Here is an 18,653-nt window from a genome sequence, read left to right on the forward strand (position 1 = left end):
CAGAGATGCTGAACCAGGGCTGCTTAAAACACAGATACTTAGTGCATGTTTGTATGGTGACTGGGAATGTCCAGACAGGGATCTCCATAATCAGTGCATTTTAGGGCACTCAGGATTACAGGACAAGCGGTGACAACCTCTCACTGGTCTGGGTTACACCTCAAAATGTTGCATAGGCTGCCCCTACATGTATGTATTTGGTAAATACACATGGGGCTGAGAATAGGCCAAAGGGGAGTAATGTGTATTGATAATGCTGACCTGCCACTACAAATCTCAGAACATTTCTGTTGGTTGGGAAAAATCACTACATGGAAATATGCATCCTGAAAATGGAGGGCAGAAAACCAGTTGTTTTGATCTAATATGGAGATAATTGTAGCAAGGTTACCATACATAATCTCATATTCTTGATGTACTTGTTGAGACCTTGGAGGTTAGAATAGATCTCACCCTTCCCTTGAACTTGTGAATCAGGAAATAATGTAAGTAGAATCCCTTTCCTCGATGCTGAAGGGAAACTTCTTCTATGGCTCCTAAAGCAAGCAGAGTCTGAATCTGCTGAAGAAGCAGAGACTCATGACAGAGCTCCCTGAAAAGGGATGAGGTAGGAGGTGAAAAGAGTGGATGGACAGGAATTGGATGGCATATCCCTATCCCACAATGCTTAAGATCCATTTGTACATAGTTACTGTTTCCCAAAACCTGTAGAAGCAGGATAGATTGTCCCCAAATGGACGGGATATAATCAGGAAGTTGACGAACGGAATGCTGTCCTCGAAAGGAGAATCAAATTGGCTGCTTGCCCAAGGCTGCAGAAGAAACTACCAGAGCTGAACACTCCTGAATTAAAAAAGAGGTAGAGCAAGTCTGATGTTGCCTGATAAGACTGTGGGATCAATATGGTTGATGCTGAGACTGATGTTTTTGGTACTGAACTTGAGGGATGACCCGCAAATACTACCAGAGTCGACTGTGTGGTGATTAATTGATCTTGTCTCAATACAAGAAAGCAGGTAGACAGCCCTGCTTTATCCTGCATACTCAACCAATCCTGATTATGGCCTGCACTTTTTTTTTTAGAAGAGGAGGAATCTCTCCACACTCTGGAATGGCTCCGATCAGTCTTGTAAGTCCTCTTCCTCAGAGGACAAGAAGAAGAATGATCTCTTCTCCTCAGAGAAGAGTCAGAGTATGGCTGGGCAACAGCAGCCTGTGTTGCCCTGGATTTGAGGGGTGTATAGACCCCACGATGTGATCAAGCCAATTGCAACCATATTATGTGCATTCAGCCACCATGAATTAATGAAATAGAACAGAAAGTGAAATAGAAAGAAGTGGAGCACAGCTCTATTGCATGAATCCCAGCTGGCATAAGATAGATCTGGCCCTTGGCTTGTACTGGGGCCAGTGCATGGTCCACAAAATCAGGGAGCATACTCCTGGATGGCCCCTCCTGAGTGGATTTCATCACAGGAGAGAAACTGAACTTAGCAACGGTTCTTAGTTGTAAACCAAAGAGCAATATGTTAATATTCATTAACAGATTGTTCAGATAGTAGACTTCCTAATGACACTGTCAGAAAAACCAATAGAGGAATTCAATGAGATACAGAAGAACTGTATTTGGAAAGTATTGTCTTTCAGGCTTGACAAAAGTCTATTATTAACATATATTCCCATGATGGTATGCACAAACACAGGCATCTATTCTTATTTCATTCATTACACTAGATTCAGCAAAGGAATTCAGCAGCAAGATTCCATTCTCCTCCTCTCCCCCCCTTTTCTCAACATAGCTTTTTTTTGCAATATAATTGTTGTTCATAAAGCAATGTTTTATATAAACCCCTAAATTCAATAATTATCACTTGAAGTATTGGCTCTATTCAAAGCCATATTATTATTATAATTACCCAGTTTAAAGTGCCCAATAACATGCTAGTCACATCACTGTTCAGATAAGAAAAGAAGGTGCTGACCTCTAACTGCAGACAATGTCAGAACGAAGAAGGCAAGAAAACAGTAAGATGAAAACTAGTGAGCGATTAGTAATGCCATTGTTTCAATTAAATATGAAACAAAAAAACCTTGTCCCTTTGATCACTGTGTCTTGAGAACGCATTAAGGCAGTTCCCATTTAATGTGCTGCCTTCTACTTGAAAATTTGCATTAACCCCTCCCAAAAAATCAGATTAATTAAAATATAATATCTCCATTTTGCATATCACTTCTAAATGTAGGATAGGAAACAGACATTCATATAATCCAAAGATTAACAGCATTTTTATTAAGAAGAATTAACCGTATTTTATTACATCAATTTAATGTATTTAATAAAATGACACAAATACCTTCTTCTCCTTGAACTGGTTCTTCCAGTAGCAATTCTGTCATGCACTCCCAATCCTTCAGTAGTTCTTGAGAGCTCTCCCACAAACTATCCACTAAGTAAGCTGCATGTTCATGCAACTAGAAATAACAAGTCAAATGTCAATAAAGCTTTCTGGTTCAAACATGGCTTCATCAACTATTATAATGGTTTGAGTGAGGACAGTGTTCTTGTATCACTAAGAAGGAAAACTACATTTGAAATTAATGTTGGAAGGTCCACTTTCCAACAAAAAGACATGTAACTGCATAACCATAGTGAAACTTTTATTTTATGCAAAGGGTGAGTGGAGTGGGAGAAAGAAATGAGGGCTCTTTTCTGATATAACACTCTACTTGCAGGTGTCTTCTAAGTCAAGGCTTATATCATGACATGAGAAGAATCATAGAATCACAGGGTTAGAAGGGACTGCAAGGGTCATCTTGTCTAACCCGCAATCCCATTAGAATGCTTGTCACACTTTTCTGTAGAGTTAAGGTGTCATAATAGTGGACAATGCGGGGGGGATGGGACATTCTATCGAGATGTTTATTTTTCTTTTATTAACAGTATGTAATAGGCATAGGGAATTTCATGTTAGTTTTAATATAGTATACATCTTAAGTATCATAATATATACTGTAATAATGAAAAATTACACAACAGTGTTCATTCAACATAACACTTTACAACTATACTGCTAAAAGTTTAAATCTAATGAACTACTGTTTAACAACATAGCTCAACAACAGCAACTGGACCTGATACATTCATCTAAGAAATGTTTAAAAATGTTAGGAGGGAGGGCACTATTTATGGACAAGAAATTATTATAAAGATTTTTCAGTTTGTGTGCAGACCTATCCATTTTTCAGCATTGACACGGAACAGGAACCAAATAGCTATTGAATGTAGCTCTGAGATCTGGATACATAATGCACAATACTTTCAAAACTGCTCGGCATTGGCCTAACTCGCGTCTTACTTAAAATAATGGTAAAACTCTCATTTATCTCAATGGGCACAGAATTAAGTCAATGTTGAGTGTTTCTGAAAATCCCATCAGAAGTTTCTTTATAATAATAGCATTCAGTTATACTGAGAAAAATCATTCTGGAAAGAATAGACATTAGCTTCCACTGACTTGTAAGACAATCATGAACTACTATCAACAAGTAACACCACAGCATGCTGATTTAACTAATTACCAAGTAATGGTGCTGAACCTGGCTTTAGGGACCAAGGCTAGAGTTCTATGAGCTAAATTCTCTCTCCTCAGTGAGGAGGGACAAGGCTAGCACTTTGTAATCTCTCTGAGATTCAAGGGAGCAAAGCACATTGGGAACTGAAGCTCATCATGGCTGCCATAACAGTAGACCTAGCTTCCAGCAAGATCTGATGGAATGTGAGGAATGTATAAGAACAGCACCTTTGACAGACCAGGGGAGAGACATAGAAAGAATCAGGCTCTAGAGGCCTCTCTCCTGGAAGCAAGCAAATAACCCCATTTCCTTATATTTTTCAATGATTTTTGCTGTAATTACTTTGAGGCACATATTCACTTTTTCTGAGCATTCTGTTAGTGTCCTTCTGGCAGAGCCTCCTCCTCCCTTCTGCTCTGTGTGCAGGTTACCCAAGATTCTGCCCTTAGACCCTTCTCTTCTCACTGTAAACCCTGTCTCTGGAAGATCTCATCAACCCACCTGGCTTCAGCAATCATTTTATGCCGAGGACACATACATATCTCTCTCCACCACAAACCAAGATGAGATATGGCGATCTACTCCACATACGGCTATGCTTCAAAACCTTCCAGTGGCAGAAACCAGTGTAGACAGCAGTGGCCCACGTTATAAGTTAAGTATCTCACTAAAGGCTGCACTCATGGCTCCTTGATCCTCAGTGACTACTTGTGGCTTTCTGGGAGATGTTAACACCCATCGGACTACATTCAAATCTTTCCCCTTCTGACTTCTCAATATCGCTAAGATCATCTGTTTCTTTCCACTCCCACAACCAAACCTCTTGTACAAGCCGTCATTATATCCTACCTATGCTACTGCAACACCCTCCTTTTTGGCTTCTCAAACACAAACATTGCCCTTCTTTGTCCACAGATTTGATCATGTCATTCCCCTCTTCCAATCCCTCCTTTGTTATCTACTTACTATTGAATCAAGCTTCCTGTCATCATCTTCAAAGCTCTCCACATTTCTGTCCCTCCCTTTTCAAATTTCATTCTGCCTCTATCCCTCCACTCCACCAATGTTCCCAGGCTTGTCTGTTTGTCAGCTTCTTACAGTCACCTCCATGCTTTTGATCAAGCAACTTCCTATACATGGTACAACCTTCCTGAACCCATCAGAAGGCTGCTACCCAATTCATATTTAAGTCCCCTATAAGACCAATTTCTGCTGTGCAGCTTACAGTGAATGGCATTGATTTGTACATACATTGCCTTGTTTTTGTTCCCCTGTTACTATATTCTGCCTAGTAGTCTGTCTATCTATCTTTAGATTGTGAGCTCCCTGGAATAGGCACCAGACTTCTTTAATGTCTGGAAAGTGACTAGCACACATTTGGTATGACCATTAGATAAATAAATAAATAAATGCCTTCAAAGAGCATCTGGAAGACACTCAAGCTGTGAGACTTCAATTAGATTTTGTTCTCTTTTGTGACTGGTTAAAATAAAGTTACCCAGAAAATATGATTGCTTCCTTTTTTTAAAGCACATTCCACAGACTCATTCTTTTATAGTTTGTCCTGCAATAGGCACCACCAAAACATACGTTCTGGTGAACTATAGTAGCCAGAGTGGGGAGAGCAGAGTTGATTACACTGAAGCCAGGCAAGAGTAAAAGAAGTCCTAGGGAGGATATTGGTTTGAGTTTACTTTACGGACAAGGAGAAGGGCATCAAATGCATATGGTGTCACTAGCATTAAAACCTGTTTGTAAAAGTTGATCAATCACCTTAAATAAGTTTCATGTTTTGCTAAATATATAAAATTGATATCAGAATTGTTTTTACCTCACTTTCAAGAAAGAAAAGAACCAACATCCTAATGAGGTTCCCATTTGGACTGTTCCGTCCTCTCCTCTTCGCTAATGCTTCTTCTGCCTGGGGGTCATGCCTGCTGAACAGTCTAGAAATAAGTAACAGGAGTTATAATATTTATATTAAACAGCTTTGTTTGCTCAACATTATGGCTAACATGTTAATTCATAAAATACAATTAAAAAAAACAAAAAACCATTCCCCTCAATAAACAAACAAACTGCATTTGTTCAGCTCCACAGGGACAGAAGCACTTCACACAATGAAAAAATTATGAAATGTACTTGTGTAAAATGTTTGTATTATAGCTGATATTTTAAAGTTTTAAGTCTTGTGATGGTATGGCTATCTTGCTGAAAAACAATGTTATTGTGACACTACCAATTTAAGAACTAACTGTAGGAGGCTCTAAACTGGATTGCAGCCTGCTTTAACAATCATAAATTGAACTCAAGTATTTAAGCAAAATGCTAACTATGAAAGGAGGCTGTTTTCCCCCCACCACTACTGACCTTTATTTCATAAAAATATTGAGGATAAAAATGAGTTACAGTCCAACCTTTGTATGTTTTTTAATCTTCACTTTTACTTAGTTTTGTGCACACTGGCTAGGTGTGGCTGCAACTGAACCTTGTCCTAGTAGATGACCGCGTACAGCGGTTCTGGTCTACGCTACGCGGTTATTTCAGAATTAGCTGAGTTAATTCAAAATAAAACGGATTCCGTCCACACGACCAAATTTTTTTTTTTTTCCGATTTAAAAAGCTCTTTAATCAGATTTCTGTACTCCACCTCAGCAAGTGGAGTAACGCTAAAATCGAGATCGCAGTTCCAGGTTACAGGTACTGTGGACGCAATTCAACATTATTGGCCTCCGGGAGCTATCCCAGAATGCTCCCTTGTGACTGCTCTGGACAACACTCTCAACTCTGATGCACTAGCTAGGTAGGCAGTAAAAGCCCCGGGAACTTTTGAATTTCATTTCCTGTTTGGTCACCATCAGCGCAGGTGACCATCAGCACAGTCCACCATCACAGGCGACCATGCAGAGTCCACCATCACAAGACCACGCAGTCCCAGGTTCGCAGACAAGCTCCAGCATGGTCCGAATGGGAGGTACTGGATCTCATCGCATGTTGGGGACACAAATCTGTTATGGCAGAACTACATTCCAAAAAAAGAAACGCAAATACGTATGCTAAAGTCTCCAGGGCCATGACAGAAAGAGGCTACTCCAGGGACACAGAACAGTGTCGTACAAAAATCAAGGAGCTCAGGCAAGTGTACCAAAAAGCCAGGGAGGCAACCAGGTGCTCTAGGTCACAGCCCCATACATGCCACTTCTACTGTGAGCTGCATGCAATTATGGGGGGGTGACGCCACCACTACCCCATCACTGTCCATGAGACCTGAAAGGGGGGAGTTGCATGGAGCGAGGAGGATGAGTTATTGGAGGATGAAGAGGAGGAGGAGTAGGACAGCGCACAGGTGGCAAGTGGGGAATCCAACTTCCCCCTAGCCAGGAACTATTCTTAACGCTGAAGCCAATAGCCTCCCCACACTCCCAAGGCGGGCTCCCAGACCATGACCCTGGAGAGTGAGAGCCTGATGGAGCCACATGGTGGGGGCAAACCCAGCTGCGCTGGACTGTTCGCGTTTAGTTTAAAGGGCTCATCCCTGTTCAGAGCCTCATCGGAGCCACGCGGTGGGTGCGGGGGGAGGGTGCAGGGGGTGCGCTTTGTGAAACAATCATCCCAGAGAGCCCGCAGGCCCTTTTATATGGCAAACCCACCAGGCATTGCTTGCTATGGGAAAGGGGGACTGGCAGTTTGAAAGCATTGAAATGAATGCGGAAGAAGCAGAACCCTGCGTGCCCCTATGGCTTACCATGGCTGCCTGCAAGCTGAATTCTGTTGCCCGGCCGCGTATGATGGCTTACTCACACCAAAGTGGCAGGCACTCAGTATAAGAGGCAAAATGCAACCTTGTACAGAAAGAACATGTACTGTGTACTATGTATTGCCTGTTTCACTGAGAAAGTGTCCCCCCTTTGTTCTCTAAAATGTATCTTTTAAAATACTACCTCCCTTTTTCTCCTCCCGCAGGTGCAAATGTTACAACGCAGCCCCTATCTACTCCGTCCCAGAGGCTGGTTCAGATTAGAAGGTGGAAAAAACTAACTCGGGACGACATGTTTGCCGAGCTTATGCAGTCCTCCCGCACTGATAGGGCTCAGCTGAATGCGTGGAAGCAAACAATTGCGGAGTACCATAAAGCATTAAATCCTTCCCTCCTCCTCCACCCCCCTAACCCAATACCCTCCGCCCCACTCCCCTGGTCTACCTTCTGATTTCTCTTAGTGAGTTGTGCAACAAATAATAAAGAACGGTTTTTAAACAATTGTGACTTTATTTCCTTTCATATATATATAGGGGGCGGGTAACTTCAAGAGAAACAAACACAACTGTCACACCATACCCTGGCCAGTCATGAAACTGGCTTTCAAAGCTTCTCTGATGCGCAGCGCGCCCTGCTGCGCTCGTCTAATCACCCTGTTATCTGGCTGTGCGAAATTGGCCTACAGGCGAGTTGCCTCAACCTCCCACCCTGCCATAAACGTCTCCCCCTTACTCTCTCAGATATTGTGGAGCACACAACAACAAGCAGCAATTATAATTGGAATATTGGTTGTGCTGAGATCTAACAGAGTCAGTAAACTGTGCCAGCACACTTTCAAATGTCCAAAAGTACATTCTACCACCATTCTGCACTTGCTCAGCCTATAGTTGAACTGCTCCTTACTACTGTCCAGGGTGCCTGTGCATGGCTTCATGAGCCATGGCATTAAGGGGTAGGCTGGGTCCCTGAGGATAACTATAGGCATTTCAATATCCCAAACAGTAATTTTCTGGTCTGGGAAGCAAGTCCCTTCCTGAAGCTGTTCAAACAGACCAGAGTTCCTGAAGATGCGAGCGTCATGCACCTTTCCCGGCCATACCACGTTGATGTCAGTGAAACATCCCTTTTGATCCACCAGTGCTTGCAGCACCATGGAAAAGTACCCCTTGCGGTTTATGTACTGGCCGCCCCGGTGTTCCAGGGCCAAGATAGGGATATGCGTTCCGCCTATTGACCTGCCACAGTTAGGGAACCCCAGCGCATTAAAGCTATCCACAATGGTCTGCACATTTCCCAAAGTCACTACCCTTGATAGCAGCTGGTCAATGATTTCATTGGCTACTTGCAGCACAGTAGATTTGCCCACTCTAAACTGATTCCCGACTGACCTATAGCTGTCGGGCATTACAAGATTCCACAGGGCTATTTTGGCCACTCGCTTCTCAACTGTGAGGGCTGCTCTCATTTTGGTGTCTTTGCGCTTCAGGGCAGGGGACAGCAAGTCACAAAGTTCCATGAAAGTGGCCCTACACATACGAAAGTTTTGCAGCCACTGGGAATCATCCCATACCTGCAGCACTATGCGGTCCCACCAGTCTGTGCTTGTTTCCCGGGCCCAGAATCGGTGTTCCATGGCATGAACATGGCCTAATGCTACCATGATCTCCCAATTGCCACATGCCATGCTTCTAAGAATGTCTGTGTCCATATCCTCATCAGTATAGTAATCACGCTGTCGTCGCTTCCTCGCCCGGTTTTGCAGGTACTTCACATACTGCTGGATAATGCACGAGGTATTTACAATGGTCAAAACTGCAGCGGAGATCTGAGCGGGCTCCATGCTTGCCGCTCTATGGCGCCTGCACAGATAATCCTGGAAAAAGGGCGCGAAATGTAGGAGAGCAGAGTGGCAGCGGAAGAGGTGCTGTTTGGTTCACGATAGCTGAAAAAAGGCGGGAAATGGTTGTCTTCTGTAGCTTTCACGGAGGCGGGAGACCAGGACATGGAGAAGTTCGGTAGCGCGGCAAGAGCGAGAGAGCAGAGTTGGTGGCGGAAGCTGTGCTGCTCGGTTCACAATGGCTGAACAGAGTTGGCAGCGGAAGCGGTCGATGAGGAAGAGAAAGAGTAGATACTTATGGAGATTACATAGAAAGATGAGAGGAAATGCGAGGTGGATTCATAGTACCAGGAGAAAAGCGGTGCACCGTACTGCTCTGCATCGTCCTGGATCTGTGGAGTCTTACCCCCCGAAGCCTTGAGCAGAGGAGTGGAATGGGATACCAAGACCACTGGCCTCTCCAAGCCTCCTGACACCGATCGCCACTGCGCTTGGGGCCATGGGACAAGTTTTGGTGCTGATGATGTAGGTGGCACCGCAGGTACTGGGGCTTGTCCTGCAGTCAGGGAAACTCGCTCCGTGCCAGAACTATTAGCGGAGCGGTCGGTATCGGATGACCAGGATCGGGTGGAGAGGTGGCTCTTGTCTGACCGGTGCAGGTCAGGGTCTCAGGGACCGACAGCGTTTGGCAAATCTGCATCGGACACCCAGCAATCCATGCCTCACACTACTCGACCGGTACAGAGATTTCAAATGGGACCAGGAACTACTATGGGCTGGTTGCTGGGAGGATCTTCCTGCGTAGGGCGACCTCCTTCTTGGAGATGGGCGATGACGGCCCAGCGATTGGCGGCCTTTGATCCCTGATCAGTCATGTGATTGGTACCAGGCCCTTGGCGGCGACACACACATAGGTCCCAATGCGGATTTTCCCTGAGACTGGGGTACTGCTGGAGCCAGTGTGGGTGGCACTGGGAGTGCCAGGATCTCCTGAGCTGTTTGAAGGGCTTTGGGCATTGATGGTACCAGAAGCTGGCCAGGGCCTGCATTGCTATCTGGAGTCACAGGCGAAGTATGGGATGAGTTGCACCATTCGACTTCAGCTGGGGCCCAACTTCCTGAAGGGGGCGTTGAACTGCCCAGCACGGGTCTTGGCTCACCCCCAGCCCTCTCCTTTCCCTTGCAGGAGGTAGGAGATCTTCCCCTCACAGTCTTTTTCAGTTTCTTGATTGGAGCCGTGGAGGGAGACCGGTGCCAGCTTGTGGACAGCGCTGGCGGAGCACTGCGCACAGAGGCCAGGGTGCTTGGTGCGGAGTCGGACCGTTGTTCCGGTGCCAGAGTGATTGCCGACTCCATTAGGAGCGCTTTTAGACTGATATCGTACTCCTTCTTCGTCCTAGGTTTGAAGGACTTGCAGATATGACACTTGTCACTTATGTGTCCCTTGCCTAAGCACCTTAGGCAGCTAGTATATGGATCACTGACGGGCATAGGCTGTTTGCAGCGATCACAGGCTTAAAGCCTGAGGATCAGGGCACGCCCCGTCCCCCATCTGAGTCCTGTTTGGGACTATGATAACTTCAGGAACTACAACTATGGGTAACAACAACTATCTACAACTATACTACGAATTCTACAGAGTTCGTATGAACAGAGAATGAGACAATGCAGCAGACATTCCAGCACCGTCACTGGTGGCAAGAAGGAACTGAGGGTGGAGGGAGCCAGCAGCACCCCTTATACTGCGGCATGTGCGCGCCGCTCTGGGGGGGCCAGAGCAGGTTCCCTACAGATACTGCTGAGGGAAAAACTTCTGGCACCGGTGCATGTGGCGAGCACACACCCCTAATATGGAATGGAGATGAGCAATCACTCAAACAAGAACCTAAAGCTTCAGGGCACAAGGTAATCACTAATAGGTTGGGGTTAGGAAGAAACTAATCTATAATTATACATTATAGGATTTCTTACACTTCCTCTAAAACACCTGGTACTGACCACTATTAGAGAAAAGATACTGGATTAGATGGACACTGTGGCCTGATCTGGTATACCAATTTCTATGTTCTTCTGTGTTGGCAGATGCCTAAAGAGTGAGGATTGGCTGTAGGCACTTTTCTGGCCCTACCTGGCTTAGAGGGATTTCAGGTACTTTCCTCATCACACCACCACACATTTTTCCTGCAGATGTTAGGTGTTGCTGTGACACAGAAGTAGCCACTGATGCCAGCTAACAAAGGGTTCACTATTCTGTGTCAGCAACTCCTATCATTACAACAAAAACATTGCTGTCATAGAATTTACCTAACAAGAATGTTGTGTGAGGTATCAAATAAAAACTTATATAATACTGGTCATCTTAAACATTGTGAGATGTATGTACAGTTGGTATGTAGAGAGTTATGTGTACCTACTAAAAATATCTTGTAATCTATATAACCAGGACGAGTTGCAACAGGTTTTTTCCAGACAGGAGATATGATGTCACATGTAAATTAAGCCAACATAATGGAAGCCCTATTTGCATGTGAGGTTTGGAGGAACCCCCTCCAGGACTGTTCTGCAGTCAGTCCACCATCGCAGTGAGGTAAGTATCACCTGGGGAATGATATAATCTTTTCCAGGGGGTCCCGGGACTGGGAATAGAGGAGGAAAAATAGGTTGATGGGATGTGAAACCAAGAGTGGAGGGCACATTGGAGAACAAGCAATGGTGGAGAGGAGTCTTGCATGGGGATGCATTTCAAAAGGGGCACAATGGCAGTGAAAGGCCTGGTCTACACTACGACTTTAATTCGGATTTATCAGCTTTAATTCGAATTAACCCTGCAACCGTCCACACAACGACGCTATTTATTTCGATATAAAGGGCCCTTTAAATCGATTTCTGTACTCCACCCCGACGAGCGGAGTAGTGCCAAAATCGATTTTAGCAATTCGAATTAGGGTTAGTGTGGCCGCAATTCGATGGTATTGGCCTCCGGGAGCTATCCCACAGTGCATCATTGTGACCGCTCTGGACAGCAATCTAAACTCGGATGCACTGGCCAGGTAGACAGGAAAAGCCCCGCGAACATTTGAATTCCATTTCCTGTTTGCCCAGCGTGGAGAGCACAGGTGACCACAGATAGCTCATCAGCACAGGTAGGCTGATAATCGAAAAAGAGCACCAGCATGGACCGTGAGGGAGGTACTGGATCTGATCGCTGTATGGGGAGAGGATTCAGTGCTTGCAGAACTTCGTTCTAAAAGACGAAATGCAAAAACTTTTGAAAAAATCTCCAAGGGCATGATGGAGAGAGGCCACAATAGGGACTCAGATCAGTGCCGCGTGAAAGTCAAGGAGCTCAGACAAGCCTATCAAAAAACAAAGGAGGCAAACGGTCGCTCCGGGTCAGAGCCGCGGACATGCTGCTTCTACGCCGAGCTGCATGCAATTCTAGGGGGGGCTGCCACCACTACCCCACCTGTGTTCGTGGATTCTGGGTCGGAGATAGTCTCATCAGCGACGCCTGAGGATTCTGCCGATGGGGTAGAGGAGGAGGAGGAGGAGGAGCTTGCAGAGAGCACACAGCACTCCATTCTCCCCAACAGCCAGGATCTTTTTATCACCCTGACTGAAGTACCCTCCCAAGCCTCCCAAGCCAGTACCCAAGACTCTGACCCCATGGAAGGGACCTCAGGTGAGTTTACCTTTTAAAATATAAAACTTGTTTTAAAAGCAAACGGTTTTTAATGATTACTTTGCCTGACTTTGCATTCGCGGTCAGTTCAGCTACTGGAAAAGTCTGTAGCTACTGGAAAAGTCTGTTAACGTGTATGGGGATGGAGCGGAAATCCTCCAGGGACATCTCCATGAAGCTCTCCTGGAGGTACTCCGAAAGCCTTGCCAGAAGGTTTCTGGGCAGTGCATCCTTATTCCCTCCTCCATGGTAGGACACTTGACCACGCCATGCTTGCAGCAAGTAATCTGGTATCATTGCCTGACAAAGCCTGGCAGCATATGGTCCCGGTGTTTGCTGGCATTCAAGCAACATCCGTTCTTTATCTTGTTGTGTAATCCTCAGGAGAGTGATATCACTCCTGGTAACCTGGTTGAAATACGGGAACTTAATTAAGGGGACAGAGGTGGCCGTTCCTACTGGGCTGTTTGCCTGTGGCGGAAAATAAATCCTTCCCTGCAGTTAGCCAAGCGCAGATGGGAAATTGGCCCTGAGTTTTTCGCGTTTGGCTAGCAGGGATCTTCCCTGTTACCAGCCACGCGGTGGGGGGAGGGGTACCGTGATCATCCCAGAGAATTCATGGCGGGAGGGGGGCGGCGGCGGGGGGGGGGGGGGTTAGTTTGGTGCCTGCAGGGATCTTCCCTGATACCAGCCACGCGGTGGGGGGGAGGGGTACAGCGATCATCCCAGAGAATTCATGGCGAGGGGGGGGGTGGTTAGTTTGTTTTCTGGTGCTGCTGAATGTTAACAGAAAAACCGCAGCACTCTACTTGCCTGAAGGGGCCCAGACAAGCCCCCCCACACTGCCCCCCCCCCCCCCCGCAACTGGCTGAGATTGGCCAGGCTTCTGCAGCACTCTACAAGCTATGCTTGGTATGTGGGAAAGGAGGGCACAGAAGCTTACCATGGCCGCATGCAAGCCGAATTCTGTTGCCCAGACCTGTGATCTCTAGCAGCAAAGCCACAGGCACTCAGCATTAAGAGGCAAAATGCGACCTTGCACAGAAATCACATGTGCTATGTAATGTGAACAGTGTTGGTCACCGTGAAAGAGTATAAGCATTGTTCTGCAAAATGTAGCTTTTAAAACAATTCTCTCTTTTTTCCCCTCCCTACAGCAGCTGCAAATTCCTCAAGCCTCCCTCCTCCATCCCGAAGGTTATCACAGATAAGGCGTCGTAAGAAGAGAACGCGAGACGAGATGTTTTCGGAAATTATGGAATCCAGCCGCAGTGACAGAGCTCATGTGAATGAGTGGAAGGAAACAGTTTCAAAGTATAGGAAAGAAGTCAGTGAACGTGAGGACAGGAGGGACCAACGTGAGGAGAGGAGGGACCAACGTGAGGAGAGGAGGGACCAACGTGAGGAGAGGTGGCGGCAGGAAGACCAGAGGATGAAGGATGCAACTCTGGGGCTACTCCGGCGTCTGGTGGAGGTTCAGGAACGGCTGCTGGAAAACAGACTGCCGCTTCAGCCCCTGTTCCACCCTCCTCCCTCCCCATGTTCCGTATCCTCCTCACCCAGACGTGTAAGAACTCGGGGGGGGAGGCTCCGTACATCTTCCCATTCCACCCCAGTAGACAGCCCAAGCAAAAGGCTGTCATTTTTTTAACCTTTTCTTTGTGGCTTTTTCCTTCCCAGCAATCCTCCTCCCAAATACCACCCGGGTTCCCTCCCTCTTTTTCTAATCTATTAATAAAGAATAAATGATTTTTAAATGATAGTGACTTTATTTGGTTTGAAAGAAAGCTGGGGGAAGGGGCAGGGTGGGTTCCTTATAGAAAATCAGTCAATAAAGGGGGCGGGTTTTCATGAAGGAGAAACAAACAGATATTTCACACTGTAGCCTGGCCAGCCATGAAACTGGTTTTTAAAGCTTCTCTGATGCACAGCGCTTCATGGTGTGCTCTTCTAATCGCCCTGGTGTCTGGCTGCGCGTAATCAGCAGCCAGGCGATTTGCCTCAGCCTCCCACCCCGCCATAAAGGTCTCCCCCTTACTTTCACAGAGATTGTGGAGCACACAGCAAGCAGAAATAACAATGGGGAGATTTCTTTGGCTGAGGTCAGAGCGAGTCAATAATGATCTCCAGCGACCTTTTAAACGGCCAAATACACATTCTACCACCATTCTGCACTTGCTTAGCCTGTAGTTAAACAGCTCCTGACTCCTGTCCAGGCTGCCTGTGTATGGCTTCATAAGCCATGGCATTAAGGGGTAGGCTGGGTCCCCAAGAATAACTATGGGCATTTCAACATCCCCAACGGTTATTTTCTGGTCCGGAAAGTAAGTCCCTTGCTGCAGCCCTTTAAACAGAGTAGTGTTCCTGAAGACGCGAGCGTCATGAACCCTTCCCGCCCAGCCCGCGTTGATGTTGGTGAAACGTCCCTTGTGATCCACAAGTGCTTGCAGCACCATTGAAAAGTACCCCTTGCGGTTTATGTACTCGGTGGCTTGGTGCTCCGGTGCCAAGATAGGGATATGGGTTCCGTCTATTGCCCCACCACAGTTAGGGAATCCCATTGCAGCAAAACCATCCACTATAGCCTGCACATTTCCCAGAGTCACAAACTTTCGTAGCAGCACCTGAGTGATTGCTTTGGCTACTTGCATCACAGCAGCCCCCACAGTAGATTTGCCCACTCCAAATTGATTCCCGACTGACCGGTAGCTGTCTGGCGTTGCAAGTTTCCACAGGGCTATCGCCACGCGCTTCTCAACTGTGAGGGCTGCTCTCATCTTGGTATTCTGGCGTTTCAGGGCAGGGGACAGCAAGTCACAAAGTTCCATGAAAGTGCCCTTACGCATGCGAAAGTTCCGCAGCCACTGGGAATCGTCCCAGACCTGCAACACTATGCAGTCCCACCAGTCTGTGCTTGTTTCCCTTGCCCAGAATCGGCGTTCCATGGATAGAATCTGCCCCATTAACAACATGATCTCCAAAGCACCGGGGCCTGTGGTTTCACTGAATTCTGTATCCGTGTCCGTGTCCATGTCCTCATCATGCTTGTCGCTGCGCTGCCGCCGCCGCTGCCTCCTCACCTCGTTTTTCTGGTCCTGGCTGAGCATAAACTCCACGAGAACGCGCGAGGTGTTTACAATATTCATGACTGCTGTCTTGAGCTCAGCGGGCTCCATGCTTGCCGTGGTATGGAGTCTGCAGTGTTCACCCACCCAGGAAAAAAGGCGCGAAAATGGTTGTCTGCCGTCCGTTGCTTTCATGCAGGGAGGGAGGGAGGAGGTGAGGCTGTACCCAGAACCACCTGCGACAATGTTTTTTGTCCCATCAGGCACTGGGATCTTAACCCACAATCCCAATGGGCGCGGGAGACTGCGGGAACTATGGGATAGCTATGGAATTGCTACCCACAGTGCAACGGTGCAGAAATCGACGCTAGCCCCGGTACTTGGACGCACACCACCGAAGTAATGTGCTTAGTGTGGCCGCATTCATTTCGACTTTATACAACCTGTTTTTCAAATCCGAATTATCTAAATTCGGATTAATCCCGTAGTGTAGACATACCCAAAGATACATTTCACATTTTATTTATGGTACCAATTTTTTCTAATTTGCAAACATTGTAAACTGGAGAACCGGGTCCCTGGGCAATTGCTCCCTTTCTCCTGCCCCCCTTCACCGGGCCTGTTTATAGGAAATAGAATAACATCACTTTCAAAAGAGACTTTCCACACTGGGAGAAATTTTCATGTTAGACAAACTAATTTATCTTTCAGATTTTTTCATACTTGTTTTGCCACATTTGTTAATTACTGAAGATATTTTATTATAATGTATAAAAGAACTTTTTTCCATTATTTATCACGCAGTGAGGTCATATTACTGAATTTGCAACATCACATCCACTTTCATAGTAAAAGACTGTCACCACAAGCATAGAGTCATATTTTTTGTGCCTGATCTAAGAGGAAATCTAGGGTGTTATTGGGGGGGGGGGGGGAGAGAAGCTCATTTTCAAAATGCAAATAACAAAGGGAACACAAAATATCAGTGGTGAAATAAACTGCTGGTTGTATAAAAGGCCTTTTCTTTCAAGTGTATTCTGGTTTGAAAAATTCCATTAAAATGAATTCTTATATAAAAAAATGTCTGTAAAAAGTTGCAAAAATCCTTAACAATTTTAAAAATGGGGAAGAGAAAATACTAAATACTTCAGAGCGTTAAAAAGATTGTTTAAGATCCTCAACTGGTCTAGACTGCAAAGGAACAACCAGTTGAGATTCTGTCTTTTGAATCTGAGCTGGCAGTTCTCCCATGCTGTACAGCAGAGTGAAGGAAAAACTTCTGGACACCTCTGATCACCTGGCATCAAAGGTATCTAGCTACCACTAATAATTCACTCCATTTTTTGACATGCAAGTAAATGAACAAAAAATCCTGTTAAAATTGCTAACTTTGGAGTAAATTGGTATCCTATTATTTAAAAGTTGAGTAAAATAAATGCCTTTAAAATAATAATTGTAATTTATACAATCACACAGGCATATCCACAATTTGTAGTACCAGAAGCTACAATGAAAACCTGACACAAAATCAAGGGATTTGCACATAAATTAACAAATCTTTACAAAAAGTGCCTACAATCATAATATTTGTTTGTACTTTAATGTCCTAAATTAATAGAAATTACTGTTTAAACTGTACAGCAAGAAAACCACGATATAAATCCTGATTTATCAAAGCACTTAAGTAGATGCGTAACTTTAAGCATGCAAGTACTCCTATTGAAAGTCAGTGCTTAAAAAGTTAAGCTTGTGATTAAGTGCTTTGCTGAATCAGGCCATACTTACTATATATCAACCTGTCACTTCTAGATCTCACTAGGCATTTCTGGTCTCAGGAAGCTATCATGAATCTGTTTTTCATTCCAGGATGAGAGGTAGCTTACTTTTTGTGAAGGAACTCCCCAGCTGCTACTGCAACCGGCCGGTGTGCTGAATACACCAAGTGATAAACATTCTCACAGTCTTCATTGGACAGAGCTTCTTCACTTCCACTGAAAAAGTCAGAAAGTAACACCTGAACCAAAACAAATGTTTAATTTCAGTTCCACCACCTCCCATAAGTTACTTTATTTTTATAGACTGTCTATCATAATAGGGCTACCTGGGCCTCATCTATACCCCACAGAAATTAATGGGACATTAACTTCAACGGGTTTAGGATTAGGCCTCAAAAATATTTAAACACTTCATCACCAAAAACCCCCACCTTTGACTTGCAGATAAGTGTACTGCTTATGAAAGTAGTACACTAGGAAATGATTAAACATTTTTTTAAATTTGAAAGGCAACATTTTTAGTTTTAATAACTTGTCAATATTTTAAGAGGGTTCCTTTGAAAAAAACATCTAAAATTTTGCTTCTATAGAAGTATACACATTTCAGAATTTACAAAAATAGTTACAGCTAATGCTGTAGTTCAGACTGAGAAAGCATTATAAATGTTCATTTACACTTGAACGTTAATTTCTCCCAGAAAATTTCTTTTGGGCTGAGATGCCCCACACATAGATTCAGCCAAAGATAAACTATTTTTGGAAAGTGTGCTCAAAATCCATTTAACCTTTGAGTTAACCATTAAAAAAAAACCCTGAACTTAAAAGCAAAACCAAAAGAGTGATCTAATCACAATACCTTTTGCACAAAGATAAAACTCTTGGGGCCAGAATCTCCATTTTGAGCTGTTTCCTTTGCACTGCTCTAGATTGCTGTAAATGGCCAGGTGAGAATTCCTTAACGGTA

At 45.0% G+C, this 18,653-nt stretch overlaps 1 protein-coding gene across 5 annotated transcripts in view; it reads right to left on the reverse strand.

Moving 5' to 3' along the window:
- Positions 1–18,653, reverse strand: part of STAG1 (stromal antigen 1) — a 391,372-nt gene that overhangs the window by 151,829 nt on the left and 220,890 nt on the right. For all 5 annotated transcript variants that reach the window (XM_054039941.1, XM_054039940.1, XM_054039942.1 and 2 more), the window contains 3 exons: positions 17,798–17,905; positions 5,405–5,519; positions 2,355–2,472 (listed from right to left, as the gene is read on the reverse strand). In XM_054039941.1, coding sequence (XP_053895916.1) covers positions 2,355–2,472; positions 5,405–5,519; positions 17,798–17,905 — 341 coding nt within the window. The remainder of the gene's footprint in view (positions 1–2,354; positions 2,473–5,404; positions 5,520–17,797; positions 17,906–18,653) is intronic.

Source organism: Malaclemys terrapin, chromosome 9 (genome assembly GCF_027887155.1).
Source record: "Malaclemys terrapin pileata isolate rMalTer1 chromosome 9, rMalTer1.hap1, whole genome shotgun sequence".
NCBI lineage: Eukaryota > Metazoa > Chordata > Testudines > Emydidae > Malaclemys > Malaclemys terrapin.